Genomic DNA, 24744 nt, shown 5'->3' on the forward strand with positions numbered 1-24744 from the left:
AAAAGGTACATAAATTAATCTGGCTGAAATTCCTAATCACAGTATCCGTGAAGAGTAAGCATTAAAAATCTCGTTAGCATACTGTTTTGAGTCATTTGTATATTTGTACAGTCCATTTTTAAGATACATGAGAAGATGTTCCTAGTTTTTTAGTGTTACAGGTTGTGGATTTTTTTGTCCACTAGGTTTTGTTGCAACTGTTTTAGCGGCTAGAAAAAAGGAAAACTGTTTTTCATTACTTTTCCTTAGCCAACGACACTTATGTAGATTTTCCTGTTTTGATTTCTCTTGTGTCGGTAATCCCTCAGACGTTTTCTCTGACATTTTCAACGTCATTTCAACGTCACATTTTAATTTCATGTGAAGAACATCCTCTTTAAAGAATTGGAGTTTCACTCTGTTCCTTTTTCTTTCCTATAAAACTTCATGGGCTGTTGCCAAACGGTAAATCGTAATCGACGCGGTTGCATGCGCTCAAGGAGGTATGGAATAGAACATTTGAAAGCAGAGATGTTCAGAAAATGCAGGCCGACTGAGCACCACCCAGGCATGTCTCTGCAGTGCCTGACGGGTCACCTGCAGGCCTCTGAGTAGCACATGCCCGCGTGTCCCTGACTTTCAGCGCCCCCTGACCGAAACAGGAGGGACCCCCAGGTGGTTGTGATGGTCCCCGTGGTTCCCTTCCACTCCCCTGCCTGAACAAACTAACAGCTTCGTTCTACAAGCCGCCTTCTGAGCTTGCTTTACGCTGATCTGAAATTTCAGAAACGTCAAAACACGTTTGTTTACCTGCTCGTTTTGATTCCTGAAATTCCTTATCAGGACTATGGTTATGGTCAACAGATATTTATCGAACATCTACTACATGCCAGAACACTGACCAGGTGCTGGGGGTATAAGGATAAGTAACAGTCTCCCTGCAGATGAATTTAGGATCCCCGGGGGAGAGGCAAGTGATTCCAAGAAGAGCTTTACCGGGCACAGGCTTAAACTCCGAGAGGTAAAGTTGTGAAGTTCGTTCTCGCTCAAGTAAAATCGGCCAAGGAATGTAATTATCAAGTCTCTTCTCATTGCCATGGCCGGGGTGGTGCCCCTGCCCTCTGCAGGTGGAGGAGGGAGTGGCCACCCTGACCTGACCATTCTGCCTAGACCTGATACTATTTACTCAACTATATAGGAATATATAGAAGCGGCTGTTTCCAGAATGGTCGTGTCCTGTCTGGACGGCCACATGGGCATAACTTAGGGAGTCATGACACACATAGAGCCTTACCTGGATGTGGGCTATCTTCCTGATACAGTTTAGTGCGGCTCAAGATTTTGCACACACACTTAACACTTATACCTCTTCGTATCCCAGAGCACAAGCCTGTCTTTAAAGTGCACTTTACTTTGAGATGGCCTCAAACTAATTCTCTGCATGAGCTTTTGTAACTACAAAAAACTTTTCCTTTCTCGTCACATGTGTTTTCATGTGCACTGTCTCTGCCTTCCCGTTGGCATTTTAGGCATATGCAGTACGAGTGCTTGGAGAGTTCAGACCCAAAACCCGGAGGATGCTGTTTGTAATTGAGTAGTGTCAGGCAGGCAGCCATAAATGAATGGAGGCATGTTCTCCAAAGGTCGGGGGCCCATCAGTGTCAACATTTTTAGAGTTGATATCAAGCATTTTTGTTTGTAGCCCCAGGAACGTAAGAATGAAAACAACAACCCCTCACAGTTCGGGCGATAGGCAGTTTTCCAAAGGAGCGGACCTGTGAGTTACCTACCTACTTTATACCTAGCCAGAGCACCGATATTCTGGAAATGTTTCATGCCAAAAAAAAAACAAAGCCAGGAAAACCTCTAAGAACAGTTAAAGTTTTGATTAAGCAATCTTTGCATTCAGATGCAATTGCGATTCTTCCCTCTTTCTCAGGCACCATTGATTCCCTTGTGCACAATTGCCCTCTCATTTCCTGTTTGCAAATACTGACTAAAATTGCCCTTTGTGAAGAAAATGGAAGTACCTGGTATCCCACCCATGTGTATTTTTTTATTTGCTTTTTTTTAAGCAGGTTCTTCTTCTTTTTTTTAATGCGCATTTATATTTGAGAGAGAAAAGGGACAATGAGACAAAGAGGGGAGGGTCAGAGAGAGGGAGACACAGAATCCAAAGCAGGCTCCAGGCTCCGAGCTGTCAGCACAGAGCCCGATGCGGGGCTCGAACCCACGAGCCGTGAGATCATGACCTGAGCCGCAGTCGGACGCTCAACTGACTGAGCTACCCAGGCGCCCCATTAGTTTTTTATTTGGATGAGACTATACAGTCTCGGGGGAAGAATCCTCCGTGTACTAGTTGAAATGAAATGCTGACTTCTAAGTTATGGGTCATTAAAAGAGAGCTTTTAAAAGAGAAGAAAAAAATTTTAACATGACATTTATGTTCTATAAAATCAATAACCAATGAAAACATTTCAGAATTGGAAGATGAAATTTACTTGGATATTCCATCTTCATCAGATTGTCTGTTCCTCCTCGCTGGATACTCTAGAAAATGTAATAAACAGCCATACCCGGGTTCAAGGTGGCCCAAAAAGGAACATCCTCATTGTACAGAGAGAACCGATGTTGGAGTGTGTTGGTTCCACTTTGGAATTGGTTGAGTTTTTCCCGTTGGTCCTTAAAAACAAATAGGTCTGCTTTTTCCCTTCACTTCTCTGTTGGCTTCTATTATTTGATTTTTAAATATAAGGCCCTCTACCTATCAGTAAAGCTAAATTTTATGGTAAGTTTCAAAAGGGTTGTGTTAGAACTACATTTTAATGGATTGCTCCAAAGTTGAAAACATCAAGTATCATTATTCAAAACAGGCAGTCTTATTTTTACTATTTTAGTTAACTATGATTTCTCCGGGAAAATAAGTACAGTAATTTTAAGTATTTTGAGTATGAGGCTTGTTATTTGAGTGCTCACAACTCGGGCGGGTCAGGTGCCATCCCAGCTCTTGGCCGTGTCTCCCTTTCTAGTGGCTTATTTAGTTTATTGGACCAAATTGTAACTGTACTATATAATTTTTTACTTGAACATAGATAACGTATATTCTGTCCTATGTCTGTTCCGGTGATCGAGCAAGCCTGTAAGTCCGTTTTGATGCTGGAAGGCACGTGCCCTGCTTTAATTCTTTTCATTCATTCAAAAAAATGTTTACTTTTATGAGAAACAGCAATGAATAACACTGACACAGCTCCTGCCCCACCATCTATTTTTAATAGGCTTAGGTCTTTGTAGTTGCAAGATAATATTTTTCCTTTTATTATTCATTAATAAGAGATTTTACAGACTTACAGAAATTGAATGCCGTAAAAATTTCCACATTACATTCACAATCAAAAAAGCGTTCTGAGTATGCCATCGCCCTTACTTCAAAATTGGTCCTCGGTTATGTGATCTTGTTAATTTCTTCCACATTATTCAAAGTTCTGTTGTGTTTTGTACTTGTCAGTTAAAGTATTAACTATTGGTAAGTTTCCTTTTGCAAGCTACCTATCTATATGAAAAACATGTTGGAAGCAAATGTTGACGTTTTCTGCATTGTTTACTAATGGTGTTTTATGATGAACACATGGGAGAATAAACACAGCTTTGATTATCGATGGCATTTGCCCTTAACTATCAAAGTACATGTTTGACCTTTAACTTAAATACGAAAGGAGTATTGATGCAGGTAAGTGTTGTAAAAATTCACAGCTGTTAGACAAATGACAATCAGAACTGTGGAATTTAAAAGCACAGAAACAGTTTCAGTACAGGGCTGTTCTTAGCCCGGCGTCCCCAGAGGAATTTGTTTTAGTAGACCCTCTGATGTATGATTCATTTTTGCTTGTTATGTTTCCGTGTGAGTCACTGTTTTAGAATGTAAAACATACATTCTAAAATACATTCATCTAAATACATTCATAAAATACAAACATCTAAATACATTCATAAAAACATACATTGTTTTTATGTGTGCAAGTTGCCCTAGGGAAAAAAAAAAAAACGTGCGTTCTTAACACCAGCAAACACGGGAAGGGCATTCTGAGGTGTTAGTTTCTATTTGAAACAGGTAGATGTACATTTTCTACCTGGCTTCCCAATTCTTAGATCAAGGCAAAGGAGAATTGTAATCCTCTGAAGAACACGGTAACCGCCCTTTGACGCACAAAAAAGAAAGATAGGAGTGCACATTTTGTTGCAGACTTTTCAGAACGGTAGTTACAGTACTTTTTAAAAGTTGTTCCTGTTCCCGCAAAAAAGAACCCAGAAGTAACTTGAGTTGACGTTTTAGTTAGGGTTACATAAATGCGAACTGTATATTTTTTAATGCTTAGTTTATCAAGCTCAATAATAATGAAGTCTAACCAGCTGCTGGTTTCCTTTGTTTGAGGAAATAATTAGCAGCCCTTTGAAATTATTTGGTCATTCATAAGAGCCCAAAATAGACTGAATTTAAGGAAATTAACTGTGACTTTAGAATTATGTTTTGTGATAAAATGAATGAAAATGATGGCTTTATGATTTTATTTCAGACTGTAAAATACGTAATATTTTGAAATAGTAATATTTCACATCAAGATTCAGATTTCAAACTATTGAAATACTTCAACTCTAAAGGATTTTTATTATAAATGACATTGAAGAGTAAGCATCCGTGAAATTTTTATGCATCTACTTGAAATGCAGCGAAATTTCTCCTGGTCAGGAAAACTACATGGATGTATTGTTTACCGGTCCACTTTGGTTTTTACACTTTTTTCCTACCCAAACCACCATCCACCCAGATAGGTATGCTGTTGTTATTCTAACCGTTGCTGCAATTACCTAAAATTTACTTCGCAAACTGCCTTTATTAAAAGAAGCAAAGTCTTGTACTTGTTTCCTTGGGGGGGGATCGTACTGGCAGCTCCGATCGGGGGAACAGCACTGTTCCCTGGTCTTGTCTTTTAAGTGTCACCACAGGATTTATCCACTTGCAAACTCGTTTGCCGACCTGTCCTCCTCCTAGAACGCAGGCCTCTAAGAGCGAAAAAGGAATTTTAGGGCTTCTGCCACCTCTTGACCACATAGGTGCTGTCAGGATATTCAGCTTCTTTGGGCCTCTCCCCCTAAAATGGCAGTGATGGTAAATCCACCTCTCAGGGCCACTGAGTCCCAGGGAGATCACAGAGATGAAAACACTCTGCACTTGTAAGGTATTTATATTATTGAAATAACATAATATACAAAACAGGCTTTCATGTGCTTAACTACCCTACCAAAACCTCAGTATGTGCCCTGGGCAAGTAAGTATTTACAAAGTTAATTTTATTCTTTTGCAATTTTGATGTGCAGAATTCAGTTCTTCCATTTATGCATGTCCTGTGCTTTCCAAAAGAATGGAGCTTTCGCTTTAACTTTTTAAATACCTTTTATTAGTCACAATTTTTATTTTTCTCATTTTTTAAACTATGAGAATAATGCTGCTTTCAAATGTACTTTTAGTAGTCTTGTAATGATGCTGGAATGTCCTCTAGTAAATATTTTATTTACACAACAAATTTTTAAAAGTACGACAATTTGATTTCAGGGGAAATTAATTAGATTTGTGTTTGGAACGTTAAGTAAAATTATTTTCACTTAACTTGTCATTAGGGAATCCTTTCACTACTGTATTTTAACTACTTGATTTCTGTTACCCCTCTCGTGTTCTTACAGTCACGATTTCTGAACATTCGCCTTTAAAATATTCAGAGTTTATTAATCTCTTTGTGCCCTGTAGTCGCTCCAGTAGAGAATCCTAGTTTTTTCTCCGCCTCTTGACCATTCTTTTCGCATTTACTTGTACCATCGAGAATTATTAACAGATTTGTTTCCTGCGCATGTCCTCAGTTTACTGAAGATCATGCTAATAGGCATTTTGTAAAGATACTTTGAAGATCTTTCGACAGTGACCTTTTAAACCCCAGCGACGCTCCGTTCCTGATGCCTCCGCAGCTCACCTGTGTATAACTTCCCTTCCATGCTTTTGAAATCCAAAGAGCACAGAGTTATCGCTACATTTCAGCCATGCTGCGCAGCATTCCGAGAAATAAACTGGCAGGTGTTGCAGGTGACCGAAGTGTAGCTCCGAGAAGCCCATAAGTGTGTGCACTGTGGGCACACAAGGTGCTGGCTTCAGGAGTCTGCTGTCCTGTGGTGAGGTTCCAGATGCACTGAGTCCGTCTCTTCCGTACTATTATTAAGCTCAATGAAATGCTGCTCGGTTCGGTTTACAAAGAGCGACTCTAACATCCGTTTCTCCCAGTAGGCAAGTTAGATTTAAAAAATTAAATTGAATTTGGGAAAGAAGTGGGGAGTCATTCAGCATCACACAATGCCATTTATGTAGGTAATACTACTTTACCTTTTGTTTCTGCATTTATTTGGTCATGTAAACGTGCTTAGAACTAATACAAATTTGCAACTGGTGAAAATTAATGCATGACTTATCAGCAGAGTATGGAATGTAAGCATGTGCCATGAAATTGCAATTCTCTCATTCTTTATTTTCTATCACTTACGTGCCGGTCCCATTTAGAGTGTAGTCCACTCTTATTTTTTGTTTCATAGATTGGCCAAAATGGGAAGGACTGGATTCCGCTCTCTTCCACGAAGAGTCAATGGGACTGGCTGAGATCAAGGTCTGAGGCTCTTTCCACCTGTCACCAGGTAGGCACTGAACAAGAATCACTGCCATTCTGTGCATGTCTCTTTAAAGCATTAGATTGATATGCATATTATGAAGGTGGGCTTTTATTCCATGTTGAACCCACAACCTTGTATTATCCTATCGTTTTAAATGCACCTGTAAGTAATTTGACTTTTGTAATATGTTGAGATGAAAAGATATTATTAGCCATGAAAAAACTTCAGCTGGTCTTAGAAACGTGTAATATTTGAAATCTCCAGTTCTTCATTGCTCAGTATGTACATCCAAAGATGATGAAATTCACTTGTTATTCCATATTGAGTATCACCAACTTGAATATAATCCATGTCTGTATATTGTTTCATGGTGTACTTCTAATACTCTTTTTTTTTTTTTTTTTTATTAGAAGCTGCCATTTTTTTCTCAACTGAAATTCTCTGCCCCTTATGCTTGGATCTCTAAACACAACAGTGACAAATATGACCAGTCTTTGAAATATTTTCAGATATTAGTTATAAACAGGGCCTCAGATACTTAGCATTCCGTGTTGATTTACAGTCGAAACATTTATCAGCTTGTTTCCCACAGTGCTCTAAATAAGTGCATGGAAGCATGATGTTAGGAAATGAGGTGGTCAGAATTGCTGTCTTGCAATGTCTTGCAATGTCTTGCTGCATTGGCACAGTGCTTTCTACCAATTTACAGTGTCATTGCTGGTCACAGCAAAACAGCTGTGTAGATATTTCTGAAAGACAGAAAGAGAGAGAGAGGGGGAGAGGGAGAGAGGGAGAGAGAGAGAGAGAGAGAGAGAAGCTGTCTCTTGAATGAGGATATAACCAGAAAAGAACAAGTCCCTGAGATTAGGAAACTCTAAAACGGGGAGAGCATATTGTGGTAGCATCAGTAATGTCACCTGTGTTGACTGTGTTAATGTCACTTTTAAACAGCAGAAGGCATGCAGACAGTTTGCACAGCTTGAAGGAAGGCCTTGCTTGTGTCTTCCTGCTGACGAAGAAAGTAGACGTGAAGCACACACTGGTTAACTTACCCACAGGCTTTACTTTTTAGCCAATGAGTGAATAATTGCCCTGTTTTGCCAGTTGAGGGACAGCCTCCCCCTTCAAATACAGTGGGATCTAGTCCAATATGCACTTCGTTTCACAGAAATTAGATTCAGTCTAGAGTCCCTGCCCAAATATAACTGGACTCTGCAGGAGTCCGTATTCTACGTCCAGCCCGTAAGGGCAAATGAGTCTGATGGCAAAACCCAAGGGGTATAAAGAAACGGGCTTTCGTTGTTTTTTGAAATACCTCATAGCATGAGAAGTCCAAGTGAGCAGTACTTGATAACACTCATTTAGCGACTTTCAGTTTTCACTTTAAAAAGCAGGTATTTTTTAAAAGAGGTTGTAGGTCTCATCATTTCTGTGCCCCTTAGAAGTGAGTTGTTAGACTGGCACTCAGGAACCTGGAGGAATCCTTTAACTCTTTTTATATCAGGTGGATCTTTGGGGACTTGGTTCCTTACTCTGAGAAATACAGTTGGTAATACTCACTGTCTCTTGTCCATGAATTTTCAAAGCTTTCAATCAGTTTAAAAAAGTTTTTTAAGTAGACCTACTCTTTGCCATGCAATACGTACACTTCATCCTTCCTCACAGCACCCATAACAAACCGAAGCTCTGACACACCTTTTACCCGAAACACCTCCACAATGATGCGTCCTCGCACAGGTATTGTGCTCCAAGCCAAAAGTCTCACTGGTGTGCCACCCACGGGTCACAGGTGTGCCAAAGACTGATGCCCCTCAACTCTTGGGGAGGCCTGATGACTCGGGCTCATCCACTAACCTCAGGGTGCCCGATGAACAGAATCCTTTTCTGTGATGTGCAAGAAGGCGAGGAAGAAGTACCTCAACCCAATCTTTCTTCCCCCCGAATGATCAGGAGCCATGATCCTCACTCGCCTCAGTATAACTTCATCAGATACTCTGATTTCAAGAAGAGAAGTCATTTCTCCTCTTGACTCGGAAATCCTTCTGTGTGTGATAATAGAGAGCAAATCTCCACCCTGGGTGGTGCCTTCAACTCTCTCAGGCCTCCTGTGTCTGCATTAAGCACTTCCTCCGTGAACTAAATGGCTCACAGGGTACCTAGAAGAGTTTCCCGTTGCTTATCTGTGTTTTTCTGTAACACGGAGTCTGCCCAGAGTTGGCTTGCCCAGGCTAAAGGGGTTTTTTCCACGGTAAAAATATTTGCAGAAACCTTTTTATGCTCTTAGATTTCCGTTGTCTAATCCCTTGTCAAAATTGAGGTTTAATAATGCCACTTTTAGTGTCCTGTTTTGACGCTTCCTGAGAGTTCCTGGAATCACTACTGCTTTCCCTACGTATGATCATTTGTCAGGTAGAATTTCAGGGGGGGGTGCGTGAACTGTTCATTCTGAGCAATGCGTTAAGATGTGTTTTGCGAATATAAAGAAACCTACAGATATTACATTAGACCAGCTGAATCCATTTTATGGTTCCTTTTTGAATTCAAAAGCATCACATAGCAAGTAAAATTTTTAAAAATTAAATTTAGTTACAAACTAGTTGTTTCTTATTTTTTTTTTCCAGTCCCTTTTTGCTTTCTTTTACGACCACATGAAACTTGAGAAGCCACCTAAAGCTAAATCATTTAGTGGAGTTGGGCAGTTCCCAAGTGTCCAACAAGAAGGCCTGCTTTAGGCTGCGATGGCCACTGTCATTCCTGGTGATTTGTCAGAAGTAAGAGATACCCAGAAAGTCCCTTCAGGGAAACGTAAGCGTGGTGAAACCAAACCAAGAAAAAACTTCCCTTGCCAACTGTGTGACAAGGCCTTTAACAGTGTTGAGAAATTAAAGGTTCACTCCTACTCTCACACAGGAGAGAGGCCCTACAAGTGCATACAACAAGACTGCACCAAGGCCTTTGTTTCTAAGTACAAATTACAAAGGTATTAAACTCTATTTGTCTTTCAGATTATATTTTCTATTATGTTGGCCATTTGAAGCCGTTGTAAACGTATATATCTGTATACACATTCTTTAGCCGCTTTGCAGAGAGGAAATGTTACGTAGATTAGACGTGGGCTAGTTTTAGCGTTCTGAGCCACATACTTTTACGTGTTAGTGTCTTTGGATTTTTTTGTAAATGCACTGCTTAATGAGAGTAGAATTTCCGTGCGTACAAAGAAATTGCCAGAAAAGGGTACGGACGTTTTACGTGAGTATGTTCAGGCTCGCTCATTGGCTTTCGTAGTCGTAGCTAGAGGCCGGCAGAAACTAACGTGGCAACTTAAACGGCTCGAGTCCTGCAGAGCCGAGGGGTAGTGACTGTCCTTGTGGCGCATGCTAAGTTAAGACGCGTCCGTAATCAGGGAGTTTCTGGCGTAGCGTAGTAGCGTAGCTTCCGTTTGAAAAGTGAATCCGTAGCACTTGTGTCGTGGTACTTACAGAATATGTCTGTGTTCAAAGGCACATGGCCACTCATTCTCCTGAGAAAACCCACAAGTGTAATTATTGTGAGAAAATGTTCCACCGGAAAGACCACCTGAAGAACCACCTGCACACGCACGACCCTAACAAAGAGACGTTTAAGTGTGAAGAGTGTGGCAAGAACTACAACACCAAGCTCGGCTTCAAACGTCACCTGGCCCTGCACGCCGCCACCAGCGGTGACCTCACCTGCAAGGTCTGCCTGCAGACGTTCGAAAGCACAGGAGTGCTGCTTGAGCACCTCAAGTCTCACGCGGGCAAGTCGTCCGGCGGGGTCAAGGAGAAGAAGCACCAGTGTGAGCACTGCGACCGCCGCTTCTACACCCGGAAGGACGTCCGGAGACACATGGTGGTGCACACTGGAAGAAAGGACTTCCTCTGTCAGTACTGTGCACAGAGATTTGGGCGGAAGGATCACCTGACTCGCCACATGAAGAAGAGTCACAACCAAGAACTTCTGAAGGTCAAGACGGAACCGGTGGACTTTCTCGATCCATTCACCTGCAACGTTTCCGTGCCTATCAAAGACGAGCTCCTTCCGGTGATGTCCTTACCTTCCAGTGAACTGTTGTCAAAGCCATTCACAAACACTTTGCAGTTAAACCTCTACAACACTCCGTTTCAGTCCATGCAGAGCTCGGGACCCGCCCACCAGATGATCACAACTTTACCTTTGGGAATGACGTGCCCGATAGATATGGACGCTGTCCACCCTTCTCACCACCTTTCTTTCAAATACCCCTTCGGTTCTACCTCATACGCGATTTCGATTCCTGAAAAAGAACAGCCACTAAAGGGGGAAATTGAGAGTTACGTGATGGAGCTGCAAGGCGGCGTGCCCGCCTCATCCCAGGAGTCCCAGGCATCATCATCTAAACTGGGGCTGGATCCTCAGATCGGCTCCCTAGATGATGGCGCAGGGGACCTGTCCCTGTCAAAAAGCTCGATTTCCATCAGCGACCCCCTAAACACACCAGCCTTGGATTTTTCCCAGCTGTTTAATTTCATACCCTTAAACGGCCCTCCCTATAATCCTCTGTCGGTGGGGAGCCTCGGAATGAGCTATTCCCAAGAGGAAGCGCATTCTTCTGTGTCTCAGCTGCCCCCCCAGACCCAGGATCTTCAGGATCCCGCAAACACTATAGGTCTCGGCTCCCTGCACTCACTGTCCGCAGCGTTCACGAGCAGCTTTAGCACGAGCACCACGCTCCCGCGTTTCCATCAGGCTTTCCAGTAGGAGTCCACGACGTGGACCGAACGCAGAAATCTGTGTGTAGCCCTGCCTTAGGTGACCGTGTGTATTTTAGTGCCTACGTTAAAACAGCATAAACATTTCTGCTTTTGTACAGTACCGATTTTCATTAAGCCAGTATGACATAGAAACAAGCTTTTATAAGCGAGCTTCGGAACCGTTTGCGTTCAGTTCTGTTTACCTGGGTATTTTGTCCACACTCACTGCCAATTGTCCTGTTTTAAGACGGTTTTTCCTCTAGGGAAGCCATTATTATCAGTAGCGGTAAAGTCTTACGAGTCCCACGTTCAAATTACTTTTAGATCTCAAAATGTCCAGTTCTGTCCAATAACCATGGCTCTGCCTTTTGACATTTGGCTCGTTAAAGAGTTTTGCAATAGGATGTAAATTTTCTAAAATGTATGTGAATAACCTGAGAGTTTTTAAATTTTTACTAGTCTCTAAATGGATTCGTAAGCAAATGTTTCAAATGAATTAAGAATCCAGTTTGGGGAGATGATAGATGTTTCTTTAGCTATACCATAATTTCAGGTCAGTATATTTTGAAGACTTTGCTATTGTCTGGCTCAGATATTTTGCTGTCTTTATTATGCACACGTAAGGAAAACGAAACCTAAACACAAAGCACCAGTATTTATAGCAAAAAAAGACTCCTGGGAAGGTGACACAGCATTCCATGTTACTCAGTAGTTGGCCTTAAATCAGTACACAGGATATTTTTTGCCACGTTTCAAAGTTGCTCTCTTTCCGATTGAATAGTGCTAGTCACGTTACGCCATGGGACTCTTCAGAGTCAGTGTGTGGATCGATCTCTGGGCTCCTTAATCCTTTCCGCCTTTCGTGGCCAAAGGGTGGGGTCAAGTGCAGTCAGCAGTTCTATTTTAAAATGTCGGTCCACAGTTAGCCCAGAATCGAGAGCCATTGTGGAACACAGGTGTTAGGTGTGTTTATCCCAGAGCGGACCGTCTCTTCTTGGATGGTGTGATAGATAGACTGCTAAGAAGGCAGATGTGTGATGTAAAGCACTTGGTTCGGCTCGGGAACCTGTCTAGGGATCATGTCCCTTGTTGCCAGGGTTGGAAACTAGCCTCTCGAGGCGTAAAGTCAAAGCATATCGCTTACGTCACTCTTACTTAACGTGAAAGCGACGATCGAGAAGAGTGTGTTCCCTGGACGCAGCAGTTCTTATGGGCTTTCCTCCTAGTAGACAACCACCAGCATCCTTCTGAAGGTCACGTTATATTCTTCTAAGTGTTAGCTGGGACATCCGCCTAAGAAACATATCTATTAAGCACTTGCTAACACCTTATTTGGGGACCCTGTCTGTTGGGGTGGGTAGGAGGGGGAAGGTTTATAGAAGAGTGTATATCTCTTGAAAAAAAAAAAAAAAAGAAAGAAAGAAAGAAAAAAGAGAAGAAAGATATTTCTGAGTACTCATTAGCCCTGTACGGAAGCTTCTTTTTTTTCATTCACAGGGCCGATTATCACTGCAGATTGCGATGTTTACCCAGAATTTCTAAAACTGAGTGCAGATTACGGAATATAATACGTTATTTAAAATATTTGGGAGTAGTATAATTTGTGGAAAAATGTAAATTGTAATAATGTAAAGGGGGGGTTTCACTATATATATTATACACACACACATATATCGCACTTCATAGAACCAGAGTTGCTCTCTTAAGGGAGCTTTGGCTCCTGATACTTTATCATGCTCCTATTTTTTTTTTTAAATTCTAGGAGCAGTAGTTTTTATACTTATGTATTTAAATTTTATTATTAAAAAATTACATTTTATAAAAAGTGTGTTCCAAAGGCATTAAAATTATATATGTTAATAAGGAAATACATTTAAAATTTTTTTCAAACTGCTCCTAAGCTTTTGATTAGGAGACTATTTGCTCTGAAAGTAGGCTTTTAGCTCTGCTTTATTACTGCTTCCTTTAGTTTCTATGAAACAGATTGCTTACTTAAATCATTAGTTGAATGATTAGTGTTCAATATTGCTTGAATCACCATTAAAAAAAAAAAAGGAAAAAGAAATTGGTGACAGAGCACAAATAAATAGAAAACCTATTTTTAAGTAAACGTCACAAATACAAGTGTGGAAGCACTACTTTGTCTAAAATTTGCTTCAGGAGAAGTCAAATTAATGACCTGAGACGCTGGCCTTGGTAGGCTGTATTTCACTGGTCATAAACGATTAAAAAGGGAGTACCAGGATTTATGCAGCAAAGCATTTTGGAAATGGGGAGTGGCACCATATGCGTGTATATCTTTTTAGCCTAATTCTCGCCCTGCACGGAATTCAGATACACGGAGGCATTTCTTTCAGGGCACCTGGGTTAGAATTGTAGAGTCTTAATATTCACGTGAACACCCCTCTCTGCCTGTCGCTGCCTCACAGACTTGAAATAACGCTTCCGAGGAAGAGGGACTTTCAGCTCTTTTGTTTCTCACATTGACTCTACTGGTCACCAGACCCTTTTGGAGAGAATTTCTGTTAAACACGAGGCAGCCTCATTTACTTTAATTGCACAATGGTCTAACAAGGATGCAACACAGAACTGGCTCTTTTTTCCTAGAAAAAGAAAAGTGGACATGTGTTTTTCCATCACCTGGATGTGTTAAAAATAATGATTGCCAATGCTGTTTTTCACTCTCCCCGTGGCCAGAAGCCTCATCCTTGAAATTTCTAGTAGTGCCTTTGCTTGGTTTAAAAAAAAGAAAAAAACAAAAAAAGGGATTAAGTAAAAACGTAAAAATAATTCAGTTTCTTAGAATTTGGACCTCAGACAAGATATTGAACCTCATTCAGTTTGAACTTCCACACGTGTGTACAGATTCGATCCGCAGACACAAAAGCACCAGTGCGGAAGGGTCTTGGCACCGTAAGCAATATTATCCACTGATGTATGCAAATATCATCTTCATAGTAAAGTGGTCACTGTTACAAGTCACATTTTAAACTCCTGTTACCGAGTGCAGTTTGCAAAACTCCGGTCGTCCTGGCTGATCACACATCACTCTTTGTGCAACTTCTTCATTTCATTTCATTTCATTTCATTTCATGTTTCTTCCAAGCTGTGTATTTCTGCCTATTTGTTGCTTGTGCTTTATTAGTCATTTGTGGAATATAGTGATATATTGTGTTAATTGGGACAGTAGCGGTTTTTAAAAACCATATACTGACTGAAACATGAGCCAGAGCTGACTGCTTTATTAAGCTAATAATGAATGTTAAAAGAGTACATAATTCAGGATCGTTCATCTAGTAAGCAATACACGTATATAGGCCAATATTTTTTTTTAAAAAAAAAATAGAGCTTGGTCAACCTCTATACTACACATATTACAAGATATAGCACTTTCAAAACGAATCTAAACCTTTACAGAAACTTTCTTATAGGTTATGCCTTTTATTTTAAGACTTATTATAATTTGTTTCAAGTGCCATTAGATGATATATATGTAGGCCTTTGATATATAATGCTTTGTGTTCAAAAATGGTAGATGGTATTTTAAACAGGTACATTTTTACAGTGTTTTCTTATCAATTTGCTATATTGCACAGAATCAGTGTGTGTCTTTTCATAAGGTTTTACAATGGTTTATTTTTTTACAAGGTTTACGTGTCTCAGAACACACTGTCTTCCCAGTATGTAAATTAAAGAATACCAGTTCACCCAAGTTGCTTCTAGCCTACTGAGATCCACGTGACATTGGAGGAGATCTTCTAAATGGCGAGCATTCGTCATTAGCAATGGCAGACTGTTGTCTCTGACGAGTAGTGCCTCAGTTGACTCTGTCTTCTTTTTCTCGCAGGGTGTCAGCAGCCATGCCTACACCACAGATAGTCTTGCTGTGATCACCTAGATCCACGCGAGTCGTGTTGTGTAGTTTTGTGCTAAGAACCCTCCAGGGCGCCCTTTCGATCACGTAGAGCAGACCGATGCCACCAGCATTGGTAAAGGCACACGTAGGCCCTCGTCCCCCTTAGGCCCTTCTACATTATCAGCCCTCTGAGGACGGAAAGGCAGTGTCTTTTGATAAGTGCTCTAGCTCTAGAAATGACAAGAACCATTGCTAATGTATGAAACACTTCCTTGTATAAGCTTCAGTGGTACAGACGAACCAGAATGAATGTTTATCTTCTCAGAAACACTCCTTCGGTATTATGTTGGGTCATGCTGCTAATGGAACTTGGGATACAACTCTTCATGGTGCTACAAACTTCTCTGTCTCGTTCAGTCATATTTTTGTATCCATAGGAAAACAAGAGGACTCCATTAGGCGTAAAGGTGTACAATATATTTTTATACTGTGACTCAATTTGTCATGAACAGACTTTTACAGCACCCACCACAATGTATTCGCGTGCACTTGCAAAAGGAAATCTGGACGTGCAAATGTTACCGGAACAAACCCAGCTTTTGTCTGCGAGGTGACTATTACTCAAAGTGAAAAGTGGGCTTCGTAATACGGTGTGGAGTGAAGAACATGCTGTAGGTTACTAACAGCCCTTTGAATTTAACAAAAACTGGGAATCCACTAGGAAATGGATTGCATCATGCCTGAGCATAAGCTGGACTGCTGAAATTGTACTTTTAGCTGACGAGAAAGCGTTTGGACTAGTACTCTCAAGATGTTCTAATGATAAAGGTGTGAGTCAGAATAGACCAGAAAAATCTGCATTCCAGGCTGAATTTTTGTATATTTTTCTTGCATTTAAAAATCGCTCTTCTGTGATATGGGGAAATCAAGTGGCTTATCATGTATATCGTGTACTTAAAATGTATTCACAAACTACTGTTGTATTTGTATAAAATATAGACAAAGATCGTATTTTTTGTGTGTGTATAAGCTCTGTAAAATAGCAATCACATTATGAAGCTGCACTGATACATTTTAAACATCCACATCCAAAGAAGCAGGCTATTTATTGTCCAGTTACCCAGATATAAAATATTACTTTGCTGCTAATTAAACAATAGTACTGCAGCTTTTTGTGGCCTACAGTGTGATGTTTGCTGTAAGAAAAAGATATGTGAACTCCACAGAATATATGAATAAAATTCTAGAATGGCTTTAGATAATGTAGCCCTTCCTGAAGTTTTAATAGAGGATCAATTTCTATTGGGTAAAACTCCTTTTCTTCACTTTGAATTTTAAAGATTTTCTCCTGGGGTTAACATAAGGTTCTAGTAGCTGGCTGGAGGAGTGCATGGGTGTTGAAAGGAAATGTAAAGTTCCAGGGGTTCTTTTGTTGGAAAACTTTTGTACCTTTCAAGGAAGGATAGAAACTGTAAGTAAAAAACAGTCGAAATATCATGCATCAAAACTTTAATCCAGGTGAGAGTCCAGGAAAAAGAATTCCCAAAAGGCCATTAGAATGTATAAACCCATAATGGTTCTTGTTCCCGTGACATAAGATTGGCCTTAAGCATTCCTTTCACACGAAGTGTCGCCGGTTCCGGTAAATTATCCTTTTGGAGGTTCCCTGGGGGCTCTTCGTCTAAAATTTTGCTGAAAACCCTCCCGTGACGGTTAACTGGACCAAAACGCACACACCGCTTCATCTAAAACTCCTCGGTTAAACAGTAATGCAGCTTCAGAAAGAGAGAAATGGTCGGAAGATTCAGTGAGTAATCTGAGCAGAACCAATTGTAGAAATAATTTGTCACGGATCCCCCAGCACCTCTTTCAGTGTGAGAGGAAAAGTCCCTCTTTATACCTTTGGCTCTCCCGATTTAAGGCTCACCTCCTCCTCTCCCGTACTTCATTCCAGAAGATCTAAAAGCGTTTCTTTGTTAACTCTTAACGTTAACGCTCAAGACATTCTTATTTAAATTCGTGCATATGAAATATTTCAAGGACTGTCGCTCAAAACAATGCTTTCCTTAGTTACAAAGGCTTGGAAAAACTATGTTTGGGATTAATTCACTCAAGGTATTATCTCCCTAATGGAAAAGTCATTAGAAACGCAGTTTGTTCATTGCTTCCTAGACGCAATGGGGTTAAAAGACTTTTTCATTTGTGTTATCGTTAAATGCAAAAGTTCATACCAAGGGTTTACCATCCAGGGGAGGCAGAGGTTCAGTCTGGCTGTAGACAGCTTGAGGTCTGCTGTCACTTTTCCTTAATCAGACATCTCTTCAGCAAAAGGCACCACTTTGTGCTAAGTCCTAGGGGTATTCCAAAGAAAGCTTTATAAAAAGAAGGTGATTTCCTGATCAAGCCTCCGACTGATGATGGCAGCATCATTGCAGTTGGGGAAAGCCTAAAAACTGTATTGAGCCATACCCAGTTACCCTTTTGTGCAGATCAAAAGTGGTCAAAAATTGGCAATTTCAGCCTAAAACGAAAAACAAACAAAAAATCCAGGATATCTTGACTTCACTGCGTTCTTTGAACACAGAGGTCAATAATACATTTTTCAACGTTTATTTATTGTTGGGACAGAGAGAGAGCATGAACGGGCGAGGGGCAGAGAGAGAGGGAGACACAGAATCGGAAACAGGCTCCAGGCTCTGAGCCATCAGCCCAGAGCCTGACGCGGGGCTCGAACTCCCGGACCGCGAGATCGTGACGTGGCTGAAGTCGGACGCTTAACCGACTGCGCCACCCAGGCGCCCCAATAATACATTTTTCTACTCAGAAGGTGTTTGACTCTTGGCCAGTGTGATGGTTAATTCTATGCACCAACATGGCCGGGCCGTGGTACTCAGACAAGATGTTTTTGTGGGGGTATTTTTTAGATGTCATTAGCATCTATAATCAGCTCACTTTAAAACAGACTACCCTCCATAAGGTGGGTGGGCCTCATCCAATCAGTTGAAGGCCTTCAGGAGAAAAGACTTGAGGTTCCCCAGCAAGAGGGAATTGTGCCCCCCGACTGCCTTCAGACTCGGGCTGCAACAGCAACACTTCTCTGGGTCTCCAGTCTGCTGCCCTGCCCTGCACATTTTGGGCTTGTCAATTCTGTGATCACGTGAGCCAATTTCTTTTATATTTATATGTTTATGTTTATATTATTTATATTATTTATATTTATATTTATATTTATATTTATATTTATATTTATTTATATACATGTCCGATTGGTTTCTCTGGAGAACCCTGGCTAATACAACTAGTGTCAACTGTCATTCTTTAGAGGTGCTAGTTTTACCTGGAAAGAAGTAGAAGTCTTTCGATCTCTGGTGACAGAGAACGTAAATTCCCAGGTTCTGAATGCTTTAGAGAAGAATCACACACACAGAAGAACACGGTGCATAGTGGAGATCGTACACATAAAGGAGTTGTCAGAATCTCCTTTTCTGTACTGTTGTTTTGGCCGTTATTGCCAATGAAAAGGGTTTTCTCCTAATGAGCAAGTTTTTACAAAACCTCAACGGGCTAACACTGCTTTCCTCCGTAGAAGCGTGCTTGAAATGTAGACCAATATTTATTATACGTGCACGAGTGGAAATATTTGTGAGTTGAATCTTTTCTTTTTTTTTTTTTTTTTAATTTTTTTTAACGTTTATTTATTTTTGAGACAGAGAGAGCATGAACCGGGGAGGGCCAGAGAGAGAGGGAGACACAGAATCTGAAACAGGCTCCAGGCTCTGAGCTGTCAGCACAGAGCCCGACGCGGGGCTCGAACTCACGGACCGTGAGATCATGACCTGAGCCGAAGTCGGACGCTTAACCGACCGAGCCACCCAGGCGCCCCGAGTTGAATCTTTTCTGAAAGCAGGCAAGAGTCCATTTATAACACCACCTCAGTCAAGGGGTTCAGAGGGGATGAGAGTCACAACTCCCATAAGCTATGGAGTTTTCTATTTCCTGTTTTTGCAAAGGTTTAACTTTTGGTTTACTCTATTTGTAACTGGGGAACTTTAATCTTGGGGGTGGCGGGGGGCTTTCAAAGTATTGCCAGTGCATTCAGTAGTCTTACTGGAATGATGTTTCTAAAAATACATAATTGATCTGATATTAACATTGACACACCCCTGATGACATTTCTAGGAAGGCTCCTAGAACCAGACTTTCATGCCCTAGGAATGTTCATTGTGTAAGTGGGTTAATGGCCTAAGCCTTGCCCTATTTAAGATTTCAAGGTATGTCAACTTTTCCCACCCCAGAATTAGTGGCCTCAGTGGCTGTAACAGATACACACCCTTTTAAACATCTCAAAGACCTTATTGCTTCAAGCCTCCAGGCAGATTAGTTCAACTCATCCCCGGTTTTCTAAATTAAATTACCTACTGCAGGAGTAAAGGGCTACATATTGTATATTCTGTTGTAAATTCTTTCATACGGTATTTCCGTATTTGCTTTTAAATTGTACCTTTACTAACAGAGCATCAGGCTAGTACCAGTGGACCCTGGAAATTCTCATCCATTCTTTTTTTTTTTTTTTTTTAATATTTATTTTTAAGAGAGAGAGAGAGACAGAGTGTGAGCAGGGGAGGGGCAGAGAGAGCCAGAGACACAGAATTGGATGCAGGCTTCAGGCTCTGAGCTGTCAGCACAAAGCCCGATGCGGGGCTTGAACTCACAAACCATGAGATCATGACTTGAGCCGAAGTCAGACACTCAACCAGCTGAGCCACCCAGGCGCCCCAATTCTCATCCATTCTTAGCAGTGTCTGCCCATTGCCTCCCCTCCGCCTTCTCTCCTTGTCATGTGAAGTGACTCACTGTTCCCTGTGCTCCTCCAACCCTTTGCCTTCACCTGTCCTCTTCTCCGTCCCCGGAATGCCTCCTTCTGCTGCTGCTGCTCAGGAATCCCACATGCCAAAATCTCAGCCATGCTGCACCCCCATTCCGCACCTTCCCTGGTCTCACCCACTGAAAGGTAACGTATTTTCCCTATGAACACTTACTACAGCAATGAGGTCTTCTCGGGGATGTGTACATGTTTTAACTCTCCTGAGCACTTGAGGGCTGAAACTCTGTCCACACATTTCCCTGCACGTAGCAAATAATTAACACACATTTGTTGGTGTTGGCTGCGGGGCCATCAACCATCTTAATAATTGGGACATGTTTTTTAAAAGAAATACTCTTTCGGGGCTCCTGGGTGGCTCAGGCAGTTGAGCGCCTGACTCTTGATTTCGGCTCAGGTCGTGATCCCAAGGTCTCAGACTCTGCGCTGAATACGGAGCCTGCTTGGGATTCTCTCTCTCCCTCTCCCCCTCCCCCACATGCTGGTGTGTGTGTCCTTTCTCTCTTAGAGAAATAAATATTTTAAAAATAAAAAAGATGGTGTGATCATATTTAAAACGTCCATTTTGTTCTGCCCTTTTGCATCAAAACGAGCAAAGTCCACAACAACGTACTGCTTCCCAGAAGTGAACCACCTGACATGACTTCACTACAATGGCCCACAACTGGAGAGCCTCTGAGAAATCTAATTCTTGTAAATTTGTACTGCATAAGCTCGTAGCAAGGAGTCGTTAGCTCTGTTTAAAATTTCTGGAAGGTGGGTGGCTAGATAGGCATCAGTAGGTAAGGTTCTCTCTCTCTCTTTTTTTTTTTTTTTTTGAGTTTATTGGGAGAGAGAGAGAGAGAGAGAGAGAGAGAGTGAGCGCACAAGTGGGGGAGGGGCAGAGAGAAGGAGAGACAGAATCCCAAGCAGGCTCCGCACCATCAGCACGTGTAGCCCGACGCGGGGCTCGAACCCACAAACTTCGAGATCATGACTTGAGCCGAGATCAAGAGTTGGATGCTTAACCGACTGACCCACCCATGTGCCCCAATAGGCAAGTTTCTTGCGATTTTTATTTCATCAAGTAAAATTCTCGTAACAGAAACTATCTCTTCGAAATCCCCTTAGATCTTACTTAAATTTTAACTTGCCCCATCTTTACAGTTAGACCACTGAATAAAAAGCCACTGAAGGGGACCCTTTTTGTTTGCTTATCCTACACAGACAGTGCAAATGCATTCGTTCTCAAAAAAAAAAAAAAAAATCAAAACCAAACTTTAAAACAAGCAGACGTTGGAAGTTCTCCCCTCACCTTGGCAGACTAGCCCAGGGCGTGAAGGCTGCTTCCCCAGGGCCACCAGCTACCCGAGGCTGGGCACCGGTCTCCCGACAGTGCTCAAACTCCTTCTGTCTCAGGCGGCCGAATTTCCCCCACCGGAACCCGCCCCACATGCCTCTTACGGGGAGAGGCATCACTTATCACATGCAAGGCTACAAGCAGAAATCTCTTAAAAAGTCTCATGCTTTACCTTCAATTTTCAAATTCTGGGAAGATAACAAAAACCGTGTGTCTCTGTCTCCCTTGTCAGCACTTACTACTATCTTCATTTTACAGGAAGGAACTAAGGCTCGGAGAGATTGCGAGTTGGAAGTGGCAGGTTTTAAACGAGGTCATTTGACTCTGGGGTCCACACCAATTGACCGCTATGGTTTTAGGGAAGGCAATATCCAGGCATCCAAAAGGAGAGAAGAAAGTGGGGGTTGAGCATTGGGGAGACAGTGCCCCCAAAATACGATGAGAATTTTTCCCTGAGCTGAAGGAAGATCCAAGACCTGAGATCAACAACAAGCGGAAGAGGATTACCAAAAAAGGTCTGTTCCACCAAGACAAAGTATAACGAACATGTTCACACAATACAACCTAGCAGCAAAATACATAGACCAATATCTTAGGAGAAATTCTAGGAGGATTTGGTGAAGCCACAATCCCAGTTAAGAAAATACGGGAATTTTTTTTTTTTTTTAATTTGAGAAAGAGAGAGAGAGAGCATGTGTGGAGGGTAGGGGAGCAGAGGGAAACAGAGAATCTTAAGCAGTCTCCACACTCAGCACAGAGCCCAGTGCGGGGCTCAATCCCACAACTCAGGGAGAGGACATCTACATTACAGCAGGATTTATCTTTCTTTATACTTTTTTTTAAGTTTATTTATCTTGAGAGAGACAAAGACAGCCTGATCAGGGGAGGGGCAGAGAGAGGGACAGAGAGGGCATCCCTAGCAGGCTCCGCACTGCTAACGTAGAGCCAGACGTGGGTTTCGAACTCATGAAACTGTGAGATCACGACCTGAGCTGAAACCAAGAGTTGGTCACTCAACCATGACCTGAGCCAAAATCAAGAGTTGGACGCTCAACCAACTGAGCTACCCAGGCGCCCCCCCCCAAAATGTGGGGAATTTTGAGAATAAATGAAAAGCAAAAATAAAAAAATTTAGGTCCCGGATGCTTACAATCTGGAAGAAAATCAGAACCGACATCAGACTTACCCGAAACACTGAATGATAGAAGCCAGTAGAGTCAACTAAGTCGTCAAACAGATGTTCGAGCAAACTATGAGTTCTGACACGTAGATTTTTAGAAAGTAAATTATTGTCTTTTTAAAAAAAATTTTTTTTCAACGTTTATTTATTGTTGGGACAGAGAGAGACAGAGCATGAACGGGGGAGGGGCAGAGAGAGAGGGAGACACAGAATCGGAAACAGGCTCCAGGCTCTGAGCCATCAGCCCAGAGCCTGACGCGGGGCTCGAACTCACGGACCGCGAGATCATGACCTGGCTGAAGTCGGACGCTTAGCCGACTGCACCACCCAGGCGCCCCTATTGTCTTTTTATTAAAAAAAGATTAAAAAAAGCTACAAATAATCCAGAGAAGAAACAATGGAATCAATATGGACATCTCAAGAAAGCAGAAGGTAAGTGGTGAACAATAATGCTAATAATTTGATTAAATCTAAAGTATGATCATTTGTTAGTGGAAAGTATTTTTGAAAGATAAATCCTACTGGGGCACCTGGGTGGCTCAGTTTGTTGAGTGACCAACTCTTGGTTTCAGCTCAGGTCGTGATCTCACAGTTTCATGAGTTCGAGCCCCATGTCTGGCTCTACGTTAGCAGTGTGGAGCCTGCTAGGGATGCCCTCTCTGTCCCTCTCTCTGCCCCTCCCCTGATCAGGCTGTCTTTGTCTCTCTCAAGATAAACAAACTTAAAAAAAAAAGTATAAAGAAAGATAAATCCTGCTGTAATGTAGATGTCCTCAAGGGGGTATGTGGTAATCATAAAAGTAGCTAGGGCTTACATATCAAGGTTTGAACACACATGAAAACAGGAGTAAAATAATTTGGAGACCTCTGCATGAAGCTATATAGCAAGGTACTAGGGAGTGAGATTTGGAAAAATCCAGTTTGGTTGGGAAGCAATTTAGAGCAAAAATAACACTGGAAAAGTTCAACTCAAAAAAACATTTTTTTAAGGTTTATTTTTGAGAGAGAGCAGGGGAAGGGGGGAGGAGCAGAGAGAGACAGAGACACAGAATCCGAAGCAGGCCCCAGGCTCGGAGCTGTCAGCACAGAGCCCGACATGGGGCTCGAACTCGTGAGATCATGACCTGAATTGAGACCTGAATTGAGTCACCAAGAACAAAAAATAAATTCCCCCTGCCACACCAAATAGTGAAATATTTCCACAGGCATGGCAGAATTTTGAATTCTCCCAAACTTCTTAAACCCTGATAAATATTGCCAGACGAACGTGAGCATTTTTCTCTGTATTTATTCTTCTCTCAGTTGCTATTTATATGTGCTAACTTCTCCAGATGGATGTTACTACCATAATGCCACTTTCTTCATTCTTAGGATCTTGAAGTATCCAAAGGATTTGGGGGGCACAAGAGGAATTTCAAGTGCTGCAAGTTCTCAGCTGACTATAAAATGTGTAAGTATAATTAGCAACATTTTCCAGACACACAGGTACTAATGTAACTCATCAAAATTATTAACTGTATCTAATACATTGACTTTAAGCATTGCTTGCAAATATATTTATTTTTTTTTCAACGTTTATTTTTGGGACAGAGAGAGACAGAGCATGAACGGGGGAGGGGCAGAGAGAGAGGGAGACACAGAATTGGAAACAGCCTCCGGGCTCTGAGCCATCAGCCCAGAGCCTGACGCGGGGCTCGAACTCACGGACCGTGAGATCATGACCTGGCTGAAGTCGGACGCTTAACCGACAGCGCCACCCAGGCTCCCGGCTTGCAGATATATTTAAATAAATTTGCTTAAGCATTTATAAGAATGCCAATGATGGGCATTCCTTTTGTTTCCTGATCTTGATCACTATGGACCATGCTTTTTTTTTTTTTTTAATTATTCATTCATTGTTGAGAGAGAGAGAGAGAGCATGAGCAGGGGAGGGGCAGAGAGAGAGGGGGACAGAGGATCCAAAGCGGGCCCGATGCGGAGCTGTAACTCCCAAGCCATGAGATCATGACCTAAGCTGAAGCAGGATGCCTAACCCACTGAGCCACCGAGGCAC

At 41.8% G+C, this 24744-nt stretch overlaps 1 protein-coding gene across 6 annotated transcripts in view; it reads left to right on the forward strand.

Annotated features, from left to right (window-relative positions):
- The window catches only part of PLAG1 (PLAG1 zinc finger), a 50877-nt gene extending 34414 nt beyond the window's left edge, over window positions 1–16463 (forward strand). For 3 of the 6 annotated variants that reach the window (XM_040487757.1, XM_040487756.1, XM_040487759.1), the window contains 3 exons: window positions 6610–6708; window positions 9306–9664; window positions 10185–16463. In XM_040487757.1, coding sequence (XP_040343691.1) covers window positions 9423–9664; window positions 10185–11442 — 1500 coding nt within the window. In that variant the 5' untranslated portion in view covers window positions 6610–6708; window positions 9306–9422 and the 3' untranslated portion in view covers window positions 11443–16463. Of the gene's footprint in view, window positions 1–4870; window positions 6389–6609; window positions 6709–9305; window positions 9665–10184 lie in introns of those variants that run through there. The other 3 variants (XM_040487758.1, XM_040487760.1, XM_040487761.1) reach the window with 3 other exon arrangements.
- The last annotated feature ends 8281 nt before the right edge of the window (window positions 16464–24744 follow it).

The sequence above is a fragment of the Herpailurus yagouaroundi genome, unplaced genomic scaffold, assembly GCF_014898765.1.
Source record: "Herpailurus yagouaroundi ecotype Mexico unplaced genomic scaffold, PumYag 165, whole genome shotgun sequence".
NCBI lineage: Eukaryota > Metazoa > Chordata > Mammalia > Carnivora > Felidae > Herpailurus > Herpailurus yagouaroundi.